The sequence below is a fragment of the Cynocephalus volans genome, chromosome 6 (genome assembly GCF_027409185.1).
Source record: "Cynocephalus volans isolate mCynVol1 chromosome 6, mCynVol1.pri, whole genome shotgun sequence".
NCBI lineage: Eukaryota > Metazoa > Chordata > Mammalia > Dermoptera > Cynocephalidae > Cynocephalus > Cynocephalus volans.
In genome coordinates this window covers 9141760-9159922 of record NC_084465.1, presented here as the reverse complement: position 1 = coordinate 9159922, position 18163 = coordinate 9141760, and the positions used below count along the sequence as shown (strand labels likewise).

The 18163-nt window shown below is 40.7% G+C and overlaps 1 protein-coding gene across 1 annotated transcript; it reads right to left on the bottom strand.

Annotated features, from left to right (window-relative positions):
• Positions 1–3657: 3657 nt before the first annotated feature.
• Positions 3658–17555, bottom strand: ZNF786 (zinc finger protein 786). Its single transcript, XM_063100343.1, has 4 exons — positions 17454–17555; positions 10478–10604; positions 6609–6761; positions 3658–5929 (listed from the first exon to the last, which is right to left on the bottom strand). Exons 1-4 carry the CDS (start codon positions 17469–17471, stop codon positions 4152–4154), a joined length of 2076 nt encoding a protein of 691 aa, XP_062956413.1. The 5' UTR covers positions 17472–17555; the 3' UTR covers positions 3658–4151.
• Between the last annotated feature and the right edge of the window lie 608 nt (positions 17556–18163).

The following is an 18163-nucleotide window of genomic DNA, read 5'->3' as shown; positions in this document are numbered from 1 at the left end:
TTTTGTTGGTGGATCTACTTAACCTCTTGCAAATTGCATTATGGAATGTCACCTTGTTTATTTCAATGATGTTACTGGTTTTCCATTTGTTAGCCATAATTCTGCGGATATCCTTGTGTCTTTGCAATGGTTAAAACAACTGAATCCTCTTGTAAACCTTCATCTTTACAATAAAAGGGAGAGGCTAACTTTGGTAGCAGCTGCCACTTTAAGTTTTGCTCCTCCTAATGGAGAAATTACTGAAGTGCAGTCTGTCCGGGCCTCAGTGCATACATAGTGCTTGAGTATTTGCATAATTCTTTCCTTCATATCCATTACACAGGGAAAAGAGGTGTAACAGAACAGGCTAACAGTGGAAAATCATGAGTTTGTTTTTGGAAATGTTGAATTTGAGATGTTTATTAAACATCCAAGTGAGCATGATGACAAGCTATCCTTTTATTCCCTCAATACACCATGATTTTTCCTTCAGAAATTGTTGCCTTTCCTCCAACCGATTGTTTTGTTTACATGTCTGTTGAGTCGGTCCTTTTCTGTACATTCCACCAGGTGACTCTCATCGATTATAATAGCATTGGTTCCTCTGGAGCTTTTCTCATAGGGTGGAGTCACAGTTTAAAATGCCTTTATTTTCCAGTGCAATGATTGATTTCTTCCCATTCCATTTTACAACTTCTGATGACAAACTACTCTTTGTTTTGTCAGGTATACCTAAAAACTTTTGGACTGATAGCTATCTGATCTAATAACCCTAAACTGACCATTTTAGGTTGATGGAAACTTCCCCAGAAAACTATCTTAGTAAAGAGTGAGGTGATAAATTACATTCAATCTGAAAGAAGTTTCCATTTCATTCCTAGATAATCCCTTTGTCCTCCAAATCATAAACAATTACCATTAATTTCTAATTTAATTCTCCCCTATTTAAAAAAAAAAATCCCTTTCATTAATGTTTTGGTCTCTTCCAAGACACTTCCAATCTCCGTAGGCCAGTGTGACTTTACACTGTGGTTTTTCCCTTGTACTATTATATTTTGAAAACTGTCTCTTTTTTTGCCTTTCTGCAACAAACAACTCGTTTAGGTAACTGTGCTGGTTTGGTTTGTTTGTCTGAGCACTTGGTACTTCTAACCATAGAAGATGCATTTCCTGGATTTCCAATTAAGTGCAGTGGAAGAATCCCTGCCCTGAAGTCAGGAGACCTGCAGAGTCCCAGCTCCATCACTAACCAGGTATGAGACTGTAGGTGAGATATTTACTATGGTCTTTGTTTCCTTCTCTGTAACATTAGATATTGGAATAAAAAATCTTTCTGCTCCTTATAATTCTAAAATTCTAAAGGAAATTTAGAATTATAAATTATCCTATATATGTATATATTATTAATATAGATTATATACTTTGTAAATTCTGGAAAGAATTAAAAGGAGTCTCATGGCCTGTGATACTGAGTTTTAATTTTTTTGGGGGGGGGGGAGGTGGCTGGTGGGTACAGGCATCCAAACCCTTGACCTTGGTGTTATAACACCGCATGCTAACCAACTGAGCTAACCAGCCAGCCCATGAGTTTTCAATTTTATTTTTGTAACTATTACTTTTTAAAATTTCAAAATTTCCTTGTAATTACACATTTTAAAAAAATATAAATGCATAAAGCGAATCCCATTATAGCTGGATTTTTGTGTGTGCACTCTCTTTCCCCTTTACTTGCTTGATTTCTTCTCCCACTCTCTTCCCCTCCTCCACTTACATCATATGGGCATATACAGGTTGAATATCCCTTATCCAAAATGTTTGGGACCAGAAATGATTTGGATTTTGGATTGTTTCGGATTTTGGAATATTTGCTAATGTCCTTACTGGTTGAGTAGCCCAAATCCGAAAATCCAAAATGCTCCACTGAGCATTTCCTTTGAGTGTCATGTTGGTACTCGAAAAGTTGTGGATTTTCGTGTATTTCTGACTTGGGGTGCTCAGCCTGTATATGTATGATTAAGATATATGTCTACGTAATTTTAAAAACTGAAGGGAAAAAAGATGTAAACTTTGGTAGAAAAATGGGCGAAACTATTATTTGCACAATTCATCTTCTGTTTACTTTCTTTCTACCTGTTGAATCTTCTGTTCTATTTCCTGGGAGATTTCTTTTGACTAAATCCTACTATGAGATTTTTTAAATGTTAACAATCACATTTTTTAAACTTCCTAGAACTTTTATTTGCAGATGCTTCCTTTCTTCATAAAATTGTTTTTTTTTTTTTTTTTTAAAGATGACCGGTAAGGGGATCTTAACCCTTGACTTGGTGTTGTCAGCACCACGCTCAGCCAGTGAGCCAACCGGCCATCCCTATATGGGATCCGAACCCGGGGCCTTGCAACACCGCACTCTCCTGAGCGAGCCACGGGCCGGCCCCATAAAATTGTTTTTGTTTTATAATAATGGTGTCTTCTCCATTATTTTTCTTAACATCAGTATTTTTATTTTTTATTTATTTTTTATTTTTATTTTTTTAAAAGATGACCGGTAAGGGGATCTTAACCCTTGACTTGGTGTTGTCAGCACCATGCTCAGCCAGTGAGCGAACCGGCCATCCGTATATGGGATCCGAACCCGGGGCCTTGGTGTTATCAGCACCGCACTCTCCCGAGTGAGCCACGGGCCGACCCCAACATCAGTATTTTTATTTTTTTATTTTTTTTATTTTTATTTTTTTTTTTAAAGAATGACCGGTAAGGGGATCTTAACCCTCGACTCGGTGTTGTCAGCACCACGCTCAGCCAGTGAGCGAACCGGCCATCCGTATATGGGATCCGAACCCGGGGCCTTGGTGTTATCAGCACCGCACTCTACCGAGTGAGCCACGGGCCGGCCCTCAGTATTTTTAAATTTAGTTTTTATTCCCTGAATTATGCTTTTCCCCCTCTTATCTTGGTCTTCCTCTTTCATGTAAGTTATTCTTGAAATGTTTGATAATCGTTGCCTATCTATTCATATTTAAGAATGGAGCAATAGACAATTAGGGTCTTTGTGTAATTGGCCACATAATCTTTTCTTGCTGAGTATCTTTGGAGATAGTGTCCCAGAGAAAATCGTTTGTGAAACACTGTTTTACAGAGTTTACTGATCATCTACTTTTGTTGTCTCTCAGAATTTCAAGTCAGGCATCTTTTACACCAAACATGGACCCTTTGAAAATTAGGGATTCTTTTATGGAGTATAACTCTGTCCCCAGAGTACACACGTTTGATGCTCACACAGCCTTCTCCTAATGTAACAAAACAGGGTAGCCCTCCCCTTCCTGGACTTCTACTTGTATTATTACGATCAGTTGCTTGAAACACTCAACTGCTCTTGCCTGATTAAGCTGCTTAGCTTCATTATTGTGTCATAACTCAGCTTGTAGTCATCTGCTTGAATATTCACTCTTGGGAATCTCACCCACTCTCTCAGTTTCAGGTAGCATCTCTATTCTGGAACCCCCAAATCAAGATTTCCTGCCCCAACCTCTTATCACGCCTCTTAGCACCTTCAGTTTTGTTTCTTCAACTCAGATTAGCCAAATTTTGCTGAAATCATCAGCGTTTCTTTAGGGGAAACTATGCATAATCACTAAAGAAGCTGTTAAAAAATTTCAGCATTCACATAATCACACAAACTAAGATTCAGAAAATTCATTTTATTGCTATCATTTCCAAAATAAATCAACCAAAATCAAATCCAAGAGGCTATTAGGCCTGCAACAAAATTCACCAGATTTAACTCACACTTTAGGATCATACTCTGAAGAGAAAAAAAAAAAAGTGGAATTGCCGTTTAATAGCCACGCTTTCAGCTTTGAGAATGGAAGTGGAGGAATTTCCTTGTTAATTTAAGCTGAGATTTTAGAGCTGGATTAGTATTTCAGCAAATATTACCACCCAAGAGGGAGGAAGAACAAGTATTTCTTTTTTTCAATGACAGGAAATATAATTGATGATGTTTCAAAAGAGAAAATCGTTTGTGGTTTCTCATATTCCTAACTTGTACTATATTCTTGCTCAAAGAAGGACCCCTGTTCCTAAAATCTGTCTACCAGGGGCTCTGGCTACTGCTGCTGTGGATTCCCAGGCAGCATCAACTCTGCTCCCGGCTTTGGGTGTCCCACTCTGCCTCAACTCCAGTCAGCCTCTATCATTGCAAACAGTTGGCTAAGCCTCTTCTTCACGTCAGGCTCATTTGGAGCACGGTAGGATTTTGTGTGCACTCTGATGTGTTCAGCAAGTTTAGACTTATAAATGAAGCCCTTCCCACAGTCACCACAGGCAAAGGGCCTCTCAGGCCTGTGTATGCGCTGGTGCCTAAGCATGTGTCCCCTTTCCCGGAAGTTTTTATCACACTCAGGGCAGTGGAAAGGTCTCTCCCCTGTGTGCAGACCTTGGTGGCTGAGCAGCTGTGCCTTCAAGCGGAAACTCTTGTCACATTTGGGACACTGAAAAGGCTTCTCTCCTGTGTGTGTCCTGATGTGTTCGATGAGTTTAGACTGCTTAGCAAAGCCCTTACCACACTCACAAGAGAAAGGCATCTCCCCACTGTGCAGCAGCTGGTGAGCCTTCATGTCAGCCTTCACGCGATAGCTCTTGTCGCACTCAGGGCACTGGAAGGGTCTCTCTCCTGTGTGCAGGCGCTGGTGGCTCAGCAGCTGCCCCTTCAAGCGGAAACTTCTGTCGCACTCTGCGCACTGGAAGGGCCTCTCCCCGCTGTGCACGCGGAAGTGTTCCGTGAGCTTGGACTGTCTGGTAAAGCCCTTGCCACACTCCCCACATGAGAACGGCCTCTCCTTACTGTGGGTGCGCTGGTGGGCCTTCAGGATGCCCTTCAGGCGGAAGCTCTTGTCACACTCTGGGCACTGGAAGGGCCTCTCCCCGCTGTGCACTCTCAGGTGCTCACGGAGCTTACACTGGTGGGTAAAGCCTCTGCCACACTCACTGCAGGAGAATGGTCTCTCCCCGCTGTGTCGGAGCCGGTGGGCTCTCAACATGCTCTTCAGGCGGAAGCTGCCCTCACACTCCGGGCATTGAAAGGGCTTCTCATCTGTGTGCAGCCGCTGGTGCCTCAGCAGCTGTCCCCTCTGGCGGAAGTTCCTGCCACACTCGGCACACCAGAAGGGCTTCTCCCCGCTGTGGACTCGGATGTGCTCTGTGAGTTTACACTGTTTGCTGAAGCCCCTGCCGCACTTCCTGCAGGAGAACAGTCTCTCTCCACTGTGTGCACGCTGGTGGACTTTCAGAAGGCCACTCACTGGGAGAAAGCTCTTGTCGCATTTGGGGTGCTGGGAAGGCTTCTCCCCCTTGTGCACGAGGTGGTGGCTGAGAAGGGTCTGCTCATGATGGAAGCACATCCTACATTCAGGGCACTGGAAAGGGCTCTTCCCTATATGGGCAGCCAGATGTCGCAGCAAATACTGCTTTAGGCGGAAGCTCTTACCGCACTGGTGACATCGCAAGTGCCTCTGTGCCCAGGTGATATTCCACTGTAGCTGGGCATCAGCTCGTTTGTTGAATTTCTTCCAGGCCCTACATGGAGGGTCCTTCAAGTGGTTCCTCTCGTGCTCCACTAAGTAGTTCTTCTTCCAAAAGCTTTCCCCGCAGACAGGGCAAGGGTGCTGGGTGCTCTCCCAGGAGGGGACTTCCTGCAAGCCAGGGACACCCAGACTTCTGTGACTTGGGATTCCTTCTCTTCGGGTAGATTCGCTGGAGCTGTGAACTACTGGAGTTAGAGCCCGTGTGTCATGTCTCTGTGGGCTCATGAGGGTGACACCTTGGTTAGGCCTGAGGGAAATATCTTCTTTTTTTCCTAAAAAGGGTCCAGAGGAATACTGGCTATGAAGAGGATCTAATTGGAAATGGCACTCAGTTTCTCCTGAATACACAGCATGCTGGCTTCCTGAAACTGAAAACAAAAATTCAGTCAATATCTTGTCTATGGCACGACTAAAGATTGTCACCACTAAAGTGATCTGTAACAGTGACCTGTGGTGGCCTGAGAACCTGGCTTCCACTGAGCTACACAACTATACAGTGTGGTTCCATTTTATCACCAAAATGGTTTGGTGACAGTCTGCTGAAACTAAACTAAACAGACACATCTTAAAATACTATTAAAAAGAGGAAAATATAGGTCACAAATGTAGGGTCTAAGCTCTGGAATCAGACTGCCTGGGTTCGAATCCACTTGTCCACTGTGCAACCTTTGTTTTTGCTTCAACTCCTTCTCCTGTAAAAATAGGGAAACAATAGAATGCAAGATGGTTGTCACACCTGAGGGAGTTGACATGCAGGAGGTGCCCAGCATGGTGCCCTGCACACTGCACGTTACTCTAAGTGTTGACCACTATTATGACTTCAGGAACATCAGACTTGAATGGAGTCATGAGGTGATGATGGCAGTGAGTTCCTAACAGAGCCCTGACTAATACCATATTTATATGCAGTCCTGAGCTGTCTGTCCCTAAGACCAGAATAAACGAGACATCAAGCCTCAGCTCAGCCACACAGGAAGATCAGCGATGGGAAACTAACAAATCTGCATGAGACGTCTTAAGGTCAAGGCCTGACTTCTTAATACTCACCCCGAAACAACTGTTGCTCAATAAGTGGATCAAAATGGACATCAGAAGAGGAGCAAATTACATTTCCCGACTTCTGTGATTCTCCCCCATTCCTGAAGGGCTCTCTCCCCTGTTCAATCCAGGATATTAGTTTTGGTTTGGGAAGTCCATCACCTGCACAGAGAATCAAACAGGGTAGTTTGGCTTCCTTGAGCACTGAATTTAAAGCTCACTATGTTGTTTCTAAATTTCACAAAATTCAGTCCTGGGACAGTGTATGAGAAGAGATAAAAAACAGGTTATAGGTTTATATGAGGAGCAGATCTGCCCACTCACCATCACAGCTTCCTAATCCATCCGGACCTGTTAGATGTGTGTTGGTTTAATTTTGTTATGGTCCCCATACATATACCAAACCTGTATTTTGTCCAGAAACAAAATGGCAAATGCTTCAATATTCTTAATAGTCTATTTAGTAATAGCCATTACAGGTTCAATTTTAAACCAAGTTGGCTGAAGCAAAAGTTTAGCCAAAAAGGATTTTTAGAAACAATATTTTAATTTTTATTAAAAGTATTTCTAGCACACAGAAAAGTAGGTGAAAAATATAGAAAAACCTAGGTGCCATCTAACTTTGTCAAATTTTAGCAGGTTTACATACTTGCTTCAGGTTTTTAAAAAGATATGAAACATTATAGTTTAAGCCCATGTATATTCTTCTCCAGAAGTAAGCACTACCCTGAATTTTGTGTTTATCATTCTCATGCATGTTTTTATTTTTTAAGTACATGTGAGGGTACTTCAAAAAGTTGGAAAGATTCATATTGTGGAGAGCACTAACATTAATAAAGCAAATGCGTTTCACAGGGCCTGGCCTCCAAAGCCCTGTAGTTTCAGGTTTAACCTAACTTTTTGAAATTACACATAGAAATGTTAAGCTTGCAAAAGACAGGAAACTTTCCCCAGGCTGAAGTCTCTGTTGTAGATGAAGAATCGTAACATGGCGGAATTGCTGGCTCAAGGACAGATGTCCTTGGTGCGGGTAAACCTACTGATTGATGTGTTAAGAAAGTTACTTGATTGTTGTGTAAATATGCTAAGGAAATTGCTGGGGGAGGGAAAAGTGTTTGCTAGGAGCGGGCTTTTGTTGGTGGACCAACTTAACTTTTTACTAATCGCATTATGGAGTGTCACTTTGTTATTTCACTGATGTTACCAGCTTCTATAGTTAAACTATACTTAGCCGTAACTCCACCTATGTTCCTTTTCTGTAACTTTCTGGCCTGGAGAATAAATACTGAGAAAAAAAACCCCAATTCGGTGTTAACTTTCCCAAGGAGGAATGCCTCTCTCTTGAGGGTTCCTGGAAATTAACCCCTTCGGGGCTTCTCACTGCTCAGAGGAAATGGGCTTTGAGTAATCCTTTGCATCTCCATCACCCAGGGGAAGAGAGGTGACACATATTATCTTGTACTTCTATTTTTGTTCATTTTCTTTAAATTATGTTTTTCCACAAACTTTCTGAAGTATCCTTGTACATATATATAAATATTATATTGCTGGTTTTAAACTTTGTATAAACCATACCATATCACTCTGCAACTTGCTTTTTTCACCTCAAATTATGTTTTCAAAATGTCTCTATTTTGAAACTACTAACTCGGGATCACTTGTTCGATAGTATTTGCTTAAGTGAATACAAGACAGTCTGTCTTCTCTGTTCACTGGCATGCCCCTATGAGCACTCACACAGGCATGGACATTCCTTGAAGTGAATTGCTGTATCACAGGGTAAGCAAAGTTACCCAATTTCTCTGCAAAGTGGCTGTGCTGATTTACAGGCTCATTAGCAGAGTAGGGGTGTTCATATTGCTTCACATCTTGACAACTTTGTGGTGCTATCAGGTGTTTTTCTAGCTCTAACATAGTACTATGTAGTAAGTCTTGTTATCTGTAGGACAATCACCTTCCGCCTTCTTCCAAAAAACCATCTTGGTTGATCTTGGACCTTTTTTCTTCCATGGTCTTTATAATCAGCTTATCAAATTCCATGAAAAACCTTATTGGGATTTTCATTGGAATTGCTTTGAATGCACAGATTGATTTGGGAAAACTGACAGAGGCAAAAAGCTCCATTAACCAACTGTGATGAAGAGAATGGATAATCACAGGGATGTGATGAAAGCATGAGTAAAGAAAGTAATTAACCCCCTCCCCGCAAAAATCCAAATCTAAAAAAGTCATGGCTTAACAGTGAAACAAATAAAATGATTTTGAACAACAGATAAGTATGAAAAAAAGAGAATCCATTTGATCTTGATGCTTGAGACATTCTCTTTTGGGTGGCACAGGGTTAATGACATAGCATTATATTTTTTTCTCTATAGATTGCTTTGGTTCTTCAACAATGAAAATAATGTGATGTCTCAGATTGCATGTTTTAGAAACAATCCATACGTAGAGCCTGGAAAACTTAACTATGGGAAAAAAACACAATATAAGTATTAAAAACACTTACAATATAAAGGAAGTGGCATGGCTGTCATGAACTGGAGGGAATGAGATGGAGATAGAGGGAAGTACGGACAGTCCCTGGCTTACGATGGTCTGACTTACTATTTTCAGACTTCACAATGTTGTGAAAGTGATACGTATTCAGTAGAAATGCACTTCGAGTACCCATCGAACCATTCTGTTTTTCAGTTTCAGTACAATATTCAATAAATTACACAAGATAGTCAACACTTTATTATAAAATAGGCTTTGTGTTAGATGATTTTTCCCAACTTCAGCTAATGCATGTTTTCTGAGCACATTCAAGGTTAGCCAGGCCAAGCTATAGTGTTGGGTAGGTTGGGTATATTAAATGCATTTTCTACTTATATTTTCAACTTATGATGGGTTTACTGGGACATAACCCCATTGAAAGTTGAGAAGTATCTGCAAGAGAACTAATTAACTTATCTTTATAGACTGAAGAAATCAAGAGATGTAATATAAAGTTGATGGAACATGATCTAGAAGTTTCAATATATTATTTTAAATTATAAAGCTAACCAATGGAGGCACAAAAAACTATCAAAAACTGGGTTACAAAAGGGGTAAAAGGAGATCGAAGAGGGACAACATAAGTGAGTAATGCCTCAATTTTCAGTAATTAATTAACACTGTCTAAACTAAATAAATCAAGAAGAGTGTAAATATTTAGATTGGAGAAAACCACTTTAAGAATGAAAACAGAAATGGTTAAAAGTGGCTGGCTTTGGGCAGATAAGTCACTGTGGGAATAAAGACGAAGCAGGAGACTTATCTTTCATTTTACGCTTCTCCGTACAGACTGATTTTTTAAGACCATATTTAACAAATAAACAGAAATAGAAAAACCAAATAAGCAAAAAGACCAAAAAGAACACCGTTACCATTACCACACAGAGACTGCTACTTTTAAACACCTCAGTGGGCAGACTTCCAAAATCTCATTGCAGGGAAGAATCACATGAGCTTTTCTTGAGTGTTCAGACCCTACTGTGAAGGCTGTGAGGTAGGGACATCCCTCAGTTAATGATATACAGGATATGAGCAAGATGTGCTCATATGTGTAAAGTCGTAGCAACCTGAAGGGACTAAAGGAGTGACTAAAAGCCCTGACTTATATTTAGTCACCTGTGACTACCTTATGTGATGTCTCAAATATTTTCAAGTACCAATGTCTACCCTTGAGTAAGGACTGCAATGCTTGCAGAAGTACTAACAAAAGAATATGGGGTAAAAGTGCCTTTCTGAGTTAGCTCCTGAGAAATCTTCTACCTGACAAACAGGAGCATCAAATGAGAGAGACCTTTTACAGGATCCAGTTCCACGACTTACCCCCAAAGTTGAACACTTCTTACCTAGAGAGACAAACGTCTCATAATTGGCTCTCATTACGTGCCTGTACAGCTCCTTCTGCCATGCCTCTAGATTCTGCCATTCCTGCTCCGAGAAATAAATGGCAACATCCTCAAAAGTCAGAGGTAACTGAAATTATAGACATAATACATACAAGTCACAATTGCGCCCAAATGACTGCAGCTCCTTCTCATCGTTGATTCAAAGAGTTCTGTAGCAGACAACTGTTTTCGTTTGTTCAGCAGCTTTTTCCTTGGGAACGACTCCTTCCCCTACTCCAATCACATGCTTTTGCTGTTAACCACTACAACCCCGTCCATGTGTTTCTTTATGCTTGTTTAAATTATATTACATATGTACAGTATGGAACTTTTATTCTTTAAAATGGGGACAAATCACCATGTAATTTCATTCACTTGATATGTCATGAACATCTTTCCAGGTTGATATAGTATATAGGCAAACTCATTTTTCAGTGAGTTGCACGATATTCCATGAGTAGATATACCCCACTGATAGGACAGATATTGTTTCCATTTCCTTCATAAATCACACAAAAAAATGCTCTGATATGCTTCCTTATGTATTAGTGTTTTTACTTCTATAGGCTAAAGTCTAAAAAGGAGGACTACTTAATCAAAGGGTATAAACAATTTCAGATTTAAGACACCACTAGATTACCTTCCAAAAAGAATTCAGCACTTTTACCCTTGCTGTTAAGATGACAATTCTCATTTCTTTACACCTTTGCCAGCACAGGATGTTCTTAAACCTTATTCTTGCCATCATAATGAGTGGCAAAAGCGTATTCCCTTGTTTTAATTTGCATTAATTTGTGAGTCTTAGCATCCCTTTCATACTTCTTGGCTTAATGAATATTTTTGTGAATGCCTATTCAAATCCTTTGCTCACACAGAGTAATTACCATTTGTAATGATGAACATGCTAATAATATTGATTTGATCCTCACGTACTGTACAAAAATAATGAGGGTCAACTCTGTACCCCATAAATACGTATAATCAAAAATAAATAATTTTTTAAGAAAAAACAAACCCAATTCCTTTGCTCAGTGGGCTCATAATTTGAATGAACTTTCTTCCATTAAGGTTAATAACCCTTTGACTGGCAAATGTTTTCTCCTAGTTTATCATTTATCTTTTGACCTTGTCAACTGCCAAATAAGAAATTCTCAAACTTTTAGTTAAATGTCATTCTTTTCCATATAGTTTCCAGCTTTTTCTTTCATTTTGAGCACTTCCCACATCAAAATTACACAAATATTCTACCAAATTCTTTTTTAATATATTTAGATTTGCAATTTAATTCTACGGATGAGATTGGCATCTTTATTTATATACATATGGATAGCCAATCCTGCAGCACTATTAAATACAGCATTCTCTCTCCTTACATTAAAATGCTAACGTTCAATCTTTGCACATTAGTTTACGTACTGTATACTGTCCGTACAATCTTTGCACATTAGTTTACGTACTGTATACTGTCCGTAAATCTGTATATTCTGAATTCTCTATTCTGTTGCACTATCTATGCATATCTGACTACAGTACTTATGTAACGTAATAACCAGAGGGCAAGTCTCCTCCCATCCTCTGCCTCACTCTCTTCCAAGCTACTGTTGTCAATTCCTGGGATATTTATTCTTCTTTATAAACTTCAAAGTCATTTTCCCCAGGAAAAAAAGAGAAGTGCATTGGGATTGGGTTTAAACCACATTACATGTGTATATATGTATTTAGGAAGGACTGACTGATCTCACCCTAGGAACGCAGTCTACCCCCCTTTTATTTCGGTTGTGTTTGCTATCCTTTAATAGACTTAATGATACTCTGCATAAATGTTCTGAATTGTTTTTATTTGTAGTTTTTCTAACATCACTGCCACCTTCAGTCTTTATTACTAGTATTTATTTTTAAGTTATTGATTTTTGTAAACTTGTTTTGTATCCAATGTACCATATTTACCAATCCTAATAGTATTAAGTTTTTGTTGGAATACAATCAAATAATTTTCAAATAAGGATAATTCTGCCACCTTTTCTCAAGGTGTACTGCTCTTTTCTTATAGTATTACATTTGTTAGAAACTCTTTTGTGGCTTTAGAGTTTAGAATGTCTTGATTTGGAAGACTTTTCCTGTTCTAAGATTATATAAAACATATTCCTGGATTCTTCATAACATTTTATAGCTTTGTTTATTAGAACGAAGTTTCCATTAGGAACTGTGGAGCCAGGGCTAATGTCCGGAATCCTGCTCACAGCGTCAATTGTGAAGCTCTTTAATCCGGTTCCTGAGCCAATTGTAAAGCTACAGGACCACGCCAGTTGTTGGGCTCTTTTACTGGCCAGTAATCCTGCCCTGACTGGGCCAACTGTTGAGCTAGGGCTGAGTATGGAACTCACAGACCCCTCAAGCCCATTCACAGACTGGGTCACAAACCCTTCACACGCCAGGCTGGGTCCCCAGACCCCTCACACGCTAGGCTGGGTCCCCAGACACCTCACACACCAGGCTGGGTCCCCAGACCCCTCACACACCAGGCTGGGTCACCAGACCCCTTGCATGCAGGTCTATGAGCTAGGTAACTGGCAAACAGATCCTTGGAAGCAGTAGGTTGGAAAGCATGGCTGCACACATGGAGGTTGGAAAGCATGGCTGCATACATGGAGGTTGGAAAGCATGACTGCACACGTAGAGCAGCTGCCTGATGCAGTAGTCAGCCAGCCTGCTTCACAAACTCTGAACAACACAAGAATAGCAACAAAACTAAAAAGATACATTGGCCCGCACGCATGTGCACTAACTACACGCGCACGCGCGTGCACACGCAAATTTGCTTACAAAGGATGTGCTAAACCACACCCAACAGGACCCGAGGCAAGGGTACTGACCAAACCATTCTATTTTCCCTACAGCAAATAACACTTGTTTTAACTACTTTATCATTTCTTATTTTTCTTAGGTTATTACAATTGTCTGAAATAATGTTGAATAGTGATGGTAGCATTCATCTGTCTTATTCTTTACCTTAATGGAAATGCTTGTAATGGTTTACCTTTAAAAGTAACGTTTGTTGGTTTCCTTTAACTGATTAACCAAGATTCCTCTTATTCCCAGAATACTAAGAGTTGGCTTTGAATTTCATTGCTTTTTTAAAAACTGCATTCTAAAAAATATAATACAGGCAAATGTGTTAAAATTGCTTAATATTTTCATTTATTATTGTTGACTTGCATAAATTGACATTTGCTGAGGTTCGTAACTAGAAGTATGTAATTATATATTTATTATTATTAGAGTTTAAAATATTCTAATTACATAAGTATACATCCTACCTTTCATAGAATTGTTTTCTTTAAAGTCAGTTTAACTCCAATTGTTATTGCCATATGTGCTTATTTTCTATGGATATTAAAGCACAAGGATGCTTCAAAAAGTTCATAGAAAGATTGTACTACCTTTTAATTCTATTTTATCACAAACTTTTTGAAGTACCTGAATATATCTTGTTTCAACTTGTATTTTTAATTTGCATTTATCTTTTCTGTTGAGTTTTTATAACTGATTCCTTTACATTTGAATCAGAAATTCATTATTTTAAGTTTAATGAAATATAGTCCTTTCTGTGATGACACTTGTTTTGAAACACAAATTTCTTCCAACATAATATACTAGGGAACGATATATTACAAAATTTCACATTTACTTTTGGGCAATTTTGTCTCTGAGAAACACTGGGACAGTTATTCTCAATCAAGGCAATTTTGTCCCCCAGGGGCCATCTGGCAATGCCTGGAGACATTTTTGATTGTCATAAATGGAGGGGGAGGGGCGGCTACTGGTATCTAGCAGGTAGTGGCCAATGATGCTGATAAACATCCTACAATACACAGACAGCCCTACAACAGAAAATTATCCAGTTCAAAATGTCAGTAGTGACAAGGGTGAGAAATCTTGTGCCAGATGAACAAAAGAACTGCACTGTGCACACATGCACACCCTTCAAGTATCTACCAGCTACCTCAGACTACCCTGTGTTAGGAGCCCTTCCTAGCCACATCTGGTGTCACAACTTCCCATTTGATTTCAGATAACCCTCCTTTCACCACTTCACAATAATTCACAAACTCCACCCTCATTACACCCACTTCCACAAGCAAATTTCTGGTAATTTAAAAGTAATTAAGTTTATTTATTTCTTAATTATTTAACATGCATAAACCTGTTGTTTTTATTAGGTTCCAGTCTTTCCAACATGTCACTGATGAAGTTTTGGAGTGTTGTATGCCTAACATTTCTTCCTTTAAGCTCTGTGATTTTTATTGCACAATTTCACACAGCACCATGTTTTTTCGAAACACATATGATGTATTATAGCCGAGCAGAATGTATGAGAGTACTTCAAAAAGTTCCTGGAAAATGGAACTAAAAGATAATACAAGTCCTTCCATGAACTTTCTGAAGTACCTTGTGTTTTTATTTCCATATTCTCTTCTGATTAAATTGCTTACTTTTAAATGATTTTTTTAAATGTTCAAAAATCAGTTTTGTTACTTTTTAATTTTCAGAAGTTTAAAAGATCCAGAAAATTACAGAAAACATTATAGCAAGCATTCTAATATTCACCACTGATTTAACACATTTAACATTTTTCCTCAGAGTTCCTTTTAGTGAAATAAACAGAATATGACATGTAACTCCGTTCTCTTCGTTCCTCTCTTCAGTCTTGTTCTCATACTTAGTTCCACTCTCCTCCCTCATAGAAGCAAACACTACGAATGTGGTAACTTTTCAGTTCATGTTCTAAATTTCTTAATACACATATGAACCCATAAATAATATAAAGTACTGTTGTGTCTTTTATAAATATATGCTTTATTGCACTGCAACTTGCATTTTTCATTCAACATTTTGAGATTTGTCCATATTGATATATAGAGAACTATTTACTTTTGTATAGTGTTCCCTTGTCTGAATATATCACATTTTAAAAACCTACTCTTTTATCCATTGACCATTTTTTTTCAGTTCTGTGAATTGCCCGTTTATATCCTTTGTCCATATTTTTATTGGGTCACATATCCTTTCATTTCTAGTACTTCTTTATATAATTTGTATATTGATTTTTGACTATACAGGTTATAAATACTTTCTCCTAGTCCATGGCTTACATTTTAATTTTCTTTGTGCTGTCTTTTATTGTACAGAAGCTTTCAGTTTTGATGCAAATGTATCAATCTTTTCTTAGTTTTCTCTACTTTTGTGTCTTGTTAAAGAAATTCTTTTCTACATCAAGGTCATAGATACTCTACATTTTCTTCCAAAAGGCTTGTCAAACTTTGCTGTTGATGTTCAGATTTTCATCTTGAATGTAATTTTTTTATGGCATAAAGTAGTGATCTAACTATTCTTTTCCAAATGGAATACTCAATTGTCCCAATACCATTTTGAAGGTTTGTGTATTAGTCCTATGGCTGCCCTAAGTAAGTATCACAAACTGGGTGACTTAAAACAACAAATTTATTCTCTCAGTTCTCATGGTTAGAAGTCTGAAGTCAAGGTGTCAGCCGGGCTATCTGAAGTCAAGGTGTCAGCAGGGCTATCCTTTCCTAGAAGACTCTAAGGGAGAATCTGTTCCATGCCTCCCTTTTAGCTTCTGGTGGTAGCTGTCCATTCTTGGTGTTCCTTGGCTTGCAGATACATAATCCAATCTCTACCTCCACCATCACAAAGTTGTCTGTGTCTCTTCTTGGATTAAGGACCAACCCTACTTCAGTATGACCTCGTTTTAATCAATTATATCCACAACATCCCAATCTCCAAAAAAGGTCACAATTTGAGGTTCCAGGAAAGACCTGAATTTGAGGGGGATGCTATTACTCAGCACATAGTCTGCTTCTGCGTTATCTGTTCTGTTTCCACTGCTCTATGTGTTTATCCCTGCACAAAACAACGCTCTTAATTCTGTAAGTTCATAGTGTTTTCTGGTAGGGAAATTCTCTTGTTCTTTTTTCAGATTCATATTCTTTGACCTCTATGTTTCCAAATAAAGTTTAGAATCTGTGTATTTAAATTCACAAAAGTCTTACTACCTTTGGTAAAACTGCAATGAATTTATATACTATTTGAAAGGAGAGTAACATTTTTACTATGTTTAGTCTTTCCATCTATGGGCATAGTATATCTCCTGTGTATTTAAATCTTCTCTATGCAGGTGCTGTACATTTACTGTACATAATGCTTTTGTATGTTTCATCTCAGGAAATTGTCGAGATCGTGCACGTATTTTAAAATCAATGATGTCATGAATTCGTTTAAAAATCAGCAAAAATCCTCAATAGAAAAGCTTATAAAACAAAGAAAAGTATAATAAAAATAACCCACTCCCTCTAAACTCAATTTCAACAAAACGCTAATCAAGTAACGTGTACCCTATTTGGGGTTTTACACCCGCTTCTACTCCTCCCAACAGATCGTTCTTCCTCCCTACACTCAACACAAACGTCACGTGGGCGGCTAAATCAGGCCCCGCCACACACCGTTTCAACCACTCAGAACCCCGTATCTTTAAAAACGTCTGTCCTGAACTCAATGACTGGCGTGGTGTAAGACTGGCTGAGCTGTGACAGCCACCCCCGGCCCCAGACCCACCTCTGTCCTCCCCACCGCCCGCCCCGCCACGCCCGGGCCCCCTTGCCCAGGCTCGGCCCCAGTCCTGGGTCGGCCCCGGTCTCCCCTCGGCTTTGCTCAGGGGTTTGGCCACCAACGAGTCCTTGAGGCTGCGGCCACCGGCTCCCTCCAGGGCGCGGACTCTACACCCCAGATCTAAGCGACCCCCGGGCACACTCCGACCCGTCCGCCGCAGCCGCCCACGAGGACCCCAGGACGAGGGCCAGCCGGAGCCCGAGGATGCGCCCGAGCCCGAAACCGGGCGTCCGCGCGGGGACCCTCTTACCGGAGCCGGCGTGGCCATCGTGGCTCCGCGGGAACCTGTCCGGCCGCGCCCGGCCTCCCCCTGCGCCCCAGCCCTCGGCCGGAGCCGGCGTCGCCCCCAAACCCAGCGCCGGCCGGGCGCGGGGCATGCTGGGACTCGGCGGCCGCCCCGCCCACAGCGCCCCCTGCGGGCCGGAGGAGCAGGCCCCGCCCCCGTGCCGCTCCCCAGACCAGGGGCCCGAGGCCCACCGCCCACCAGTCTGTGACGGATCCTCGGACTCTCCTGGGACCCCCAAGAGAGGGAAGCAGTGGGACACGAGCAGGAAGATTGAAGTGAGAGCTGGGAATGGAGACAGAAGACACAGGGACAGGGAGACACACCGTGCACAGAAACAGACTGAGAGACCAGAGAGCACGTGTGGGTTTGGTTCCTCCCCAAAGTAGACCCTGAGTCTAGGATTCAATTGAAGGGATTCGTCTGTGAGGGGATCCCAGGAACCAGGAGAGGGAGCTGGGACATGAGAGGCAGAAGGAGGTGAGAGGGAGAGGGGCAGCCACTTCAGGCAGGCTGTCCACGTTGGCGAGGGATCCAACCTGCTGGGGACTCTGGAGGATGGGAGAGCACACCCTAGGGCTGTCCCACCAAGGACAGGAGGCTGCGTGTTTGCCCACCAAGTCCTGTCCCTCCTTGGCCGAGGGCACTTCTGGTCCAGCCGGGCACAGTCCCCCATG

Coding starts and splice junctions, on each gene's coding strand:
- ZNF786 (XM_063100343.1), bottom strand. Junction 6,762..10,477: donor TGAGACGTTTGTCTCTCTAG/GTAAGAAGTGTT, acceptor TTCTCTGTGCAG/GTGATGGACTTCCCAAACCA. Junction 5,930..6,608: donor TGAGCAACAGTTGTTTCGGG/GTGAGTATTAAG, acceptor TTTTGTTTTCAG/TTTCAGGAAGCCAGCATGCT.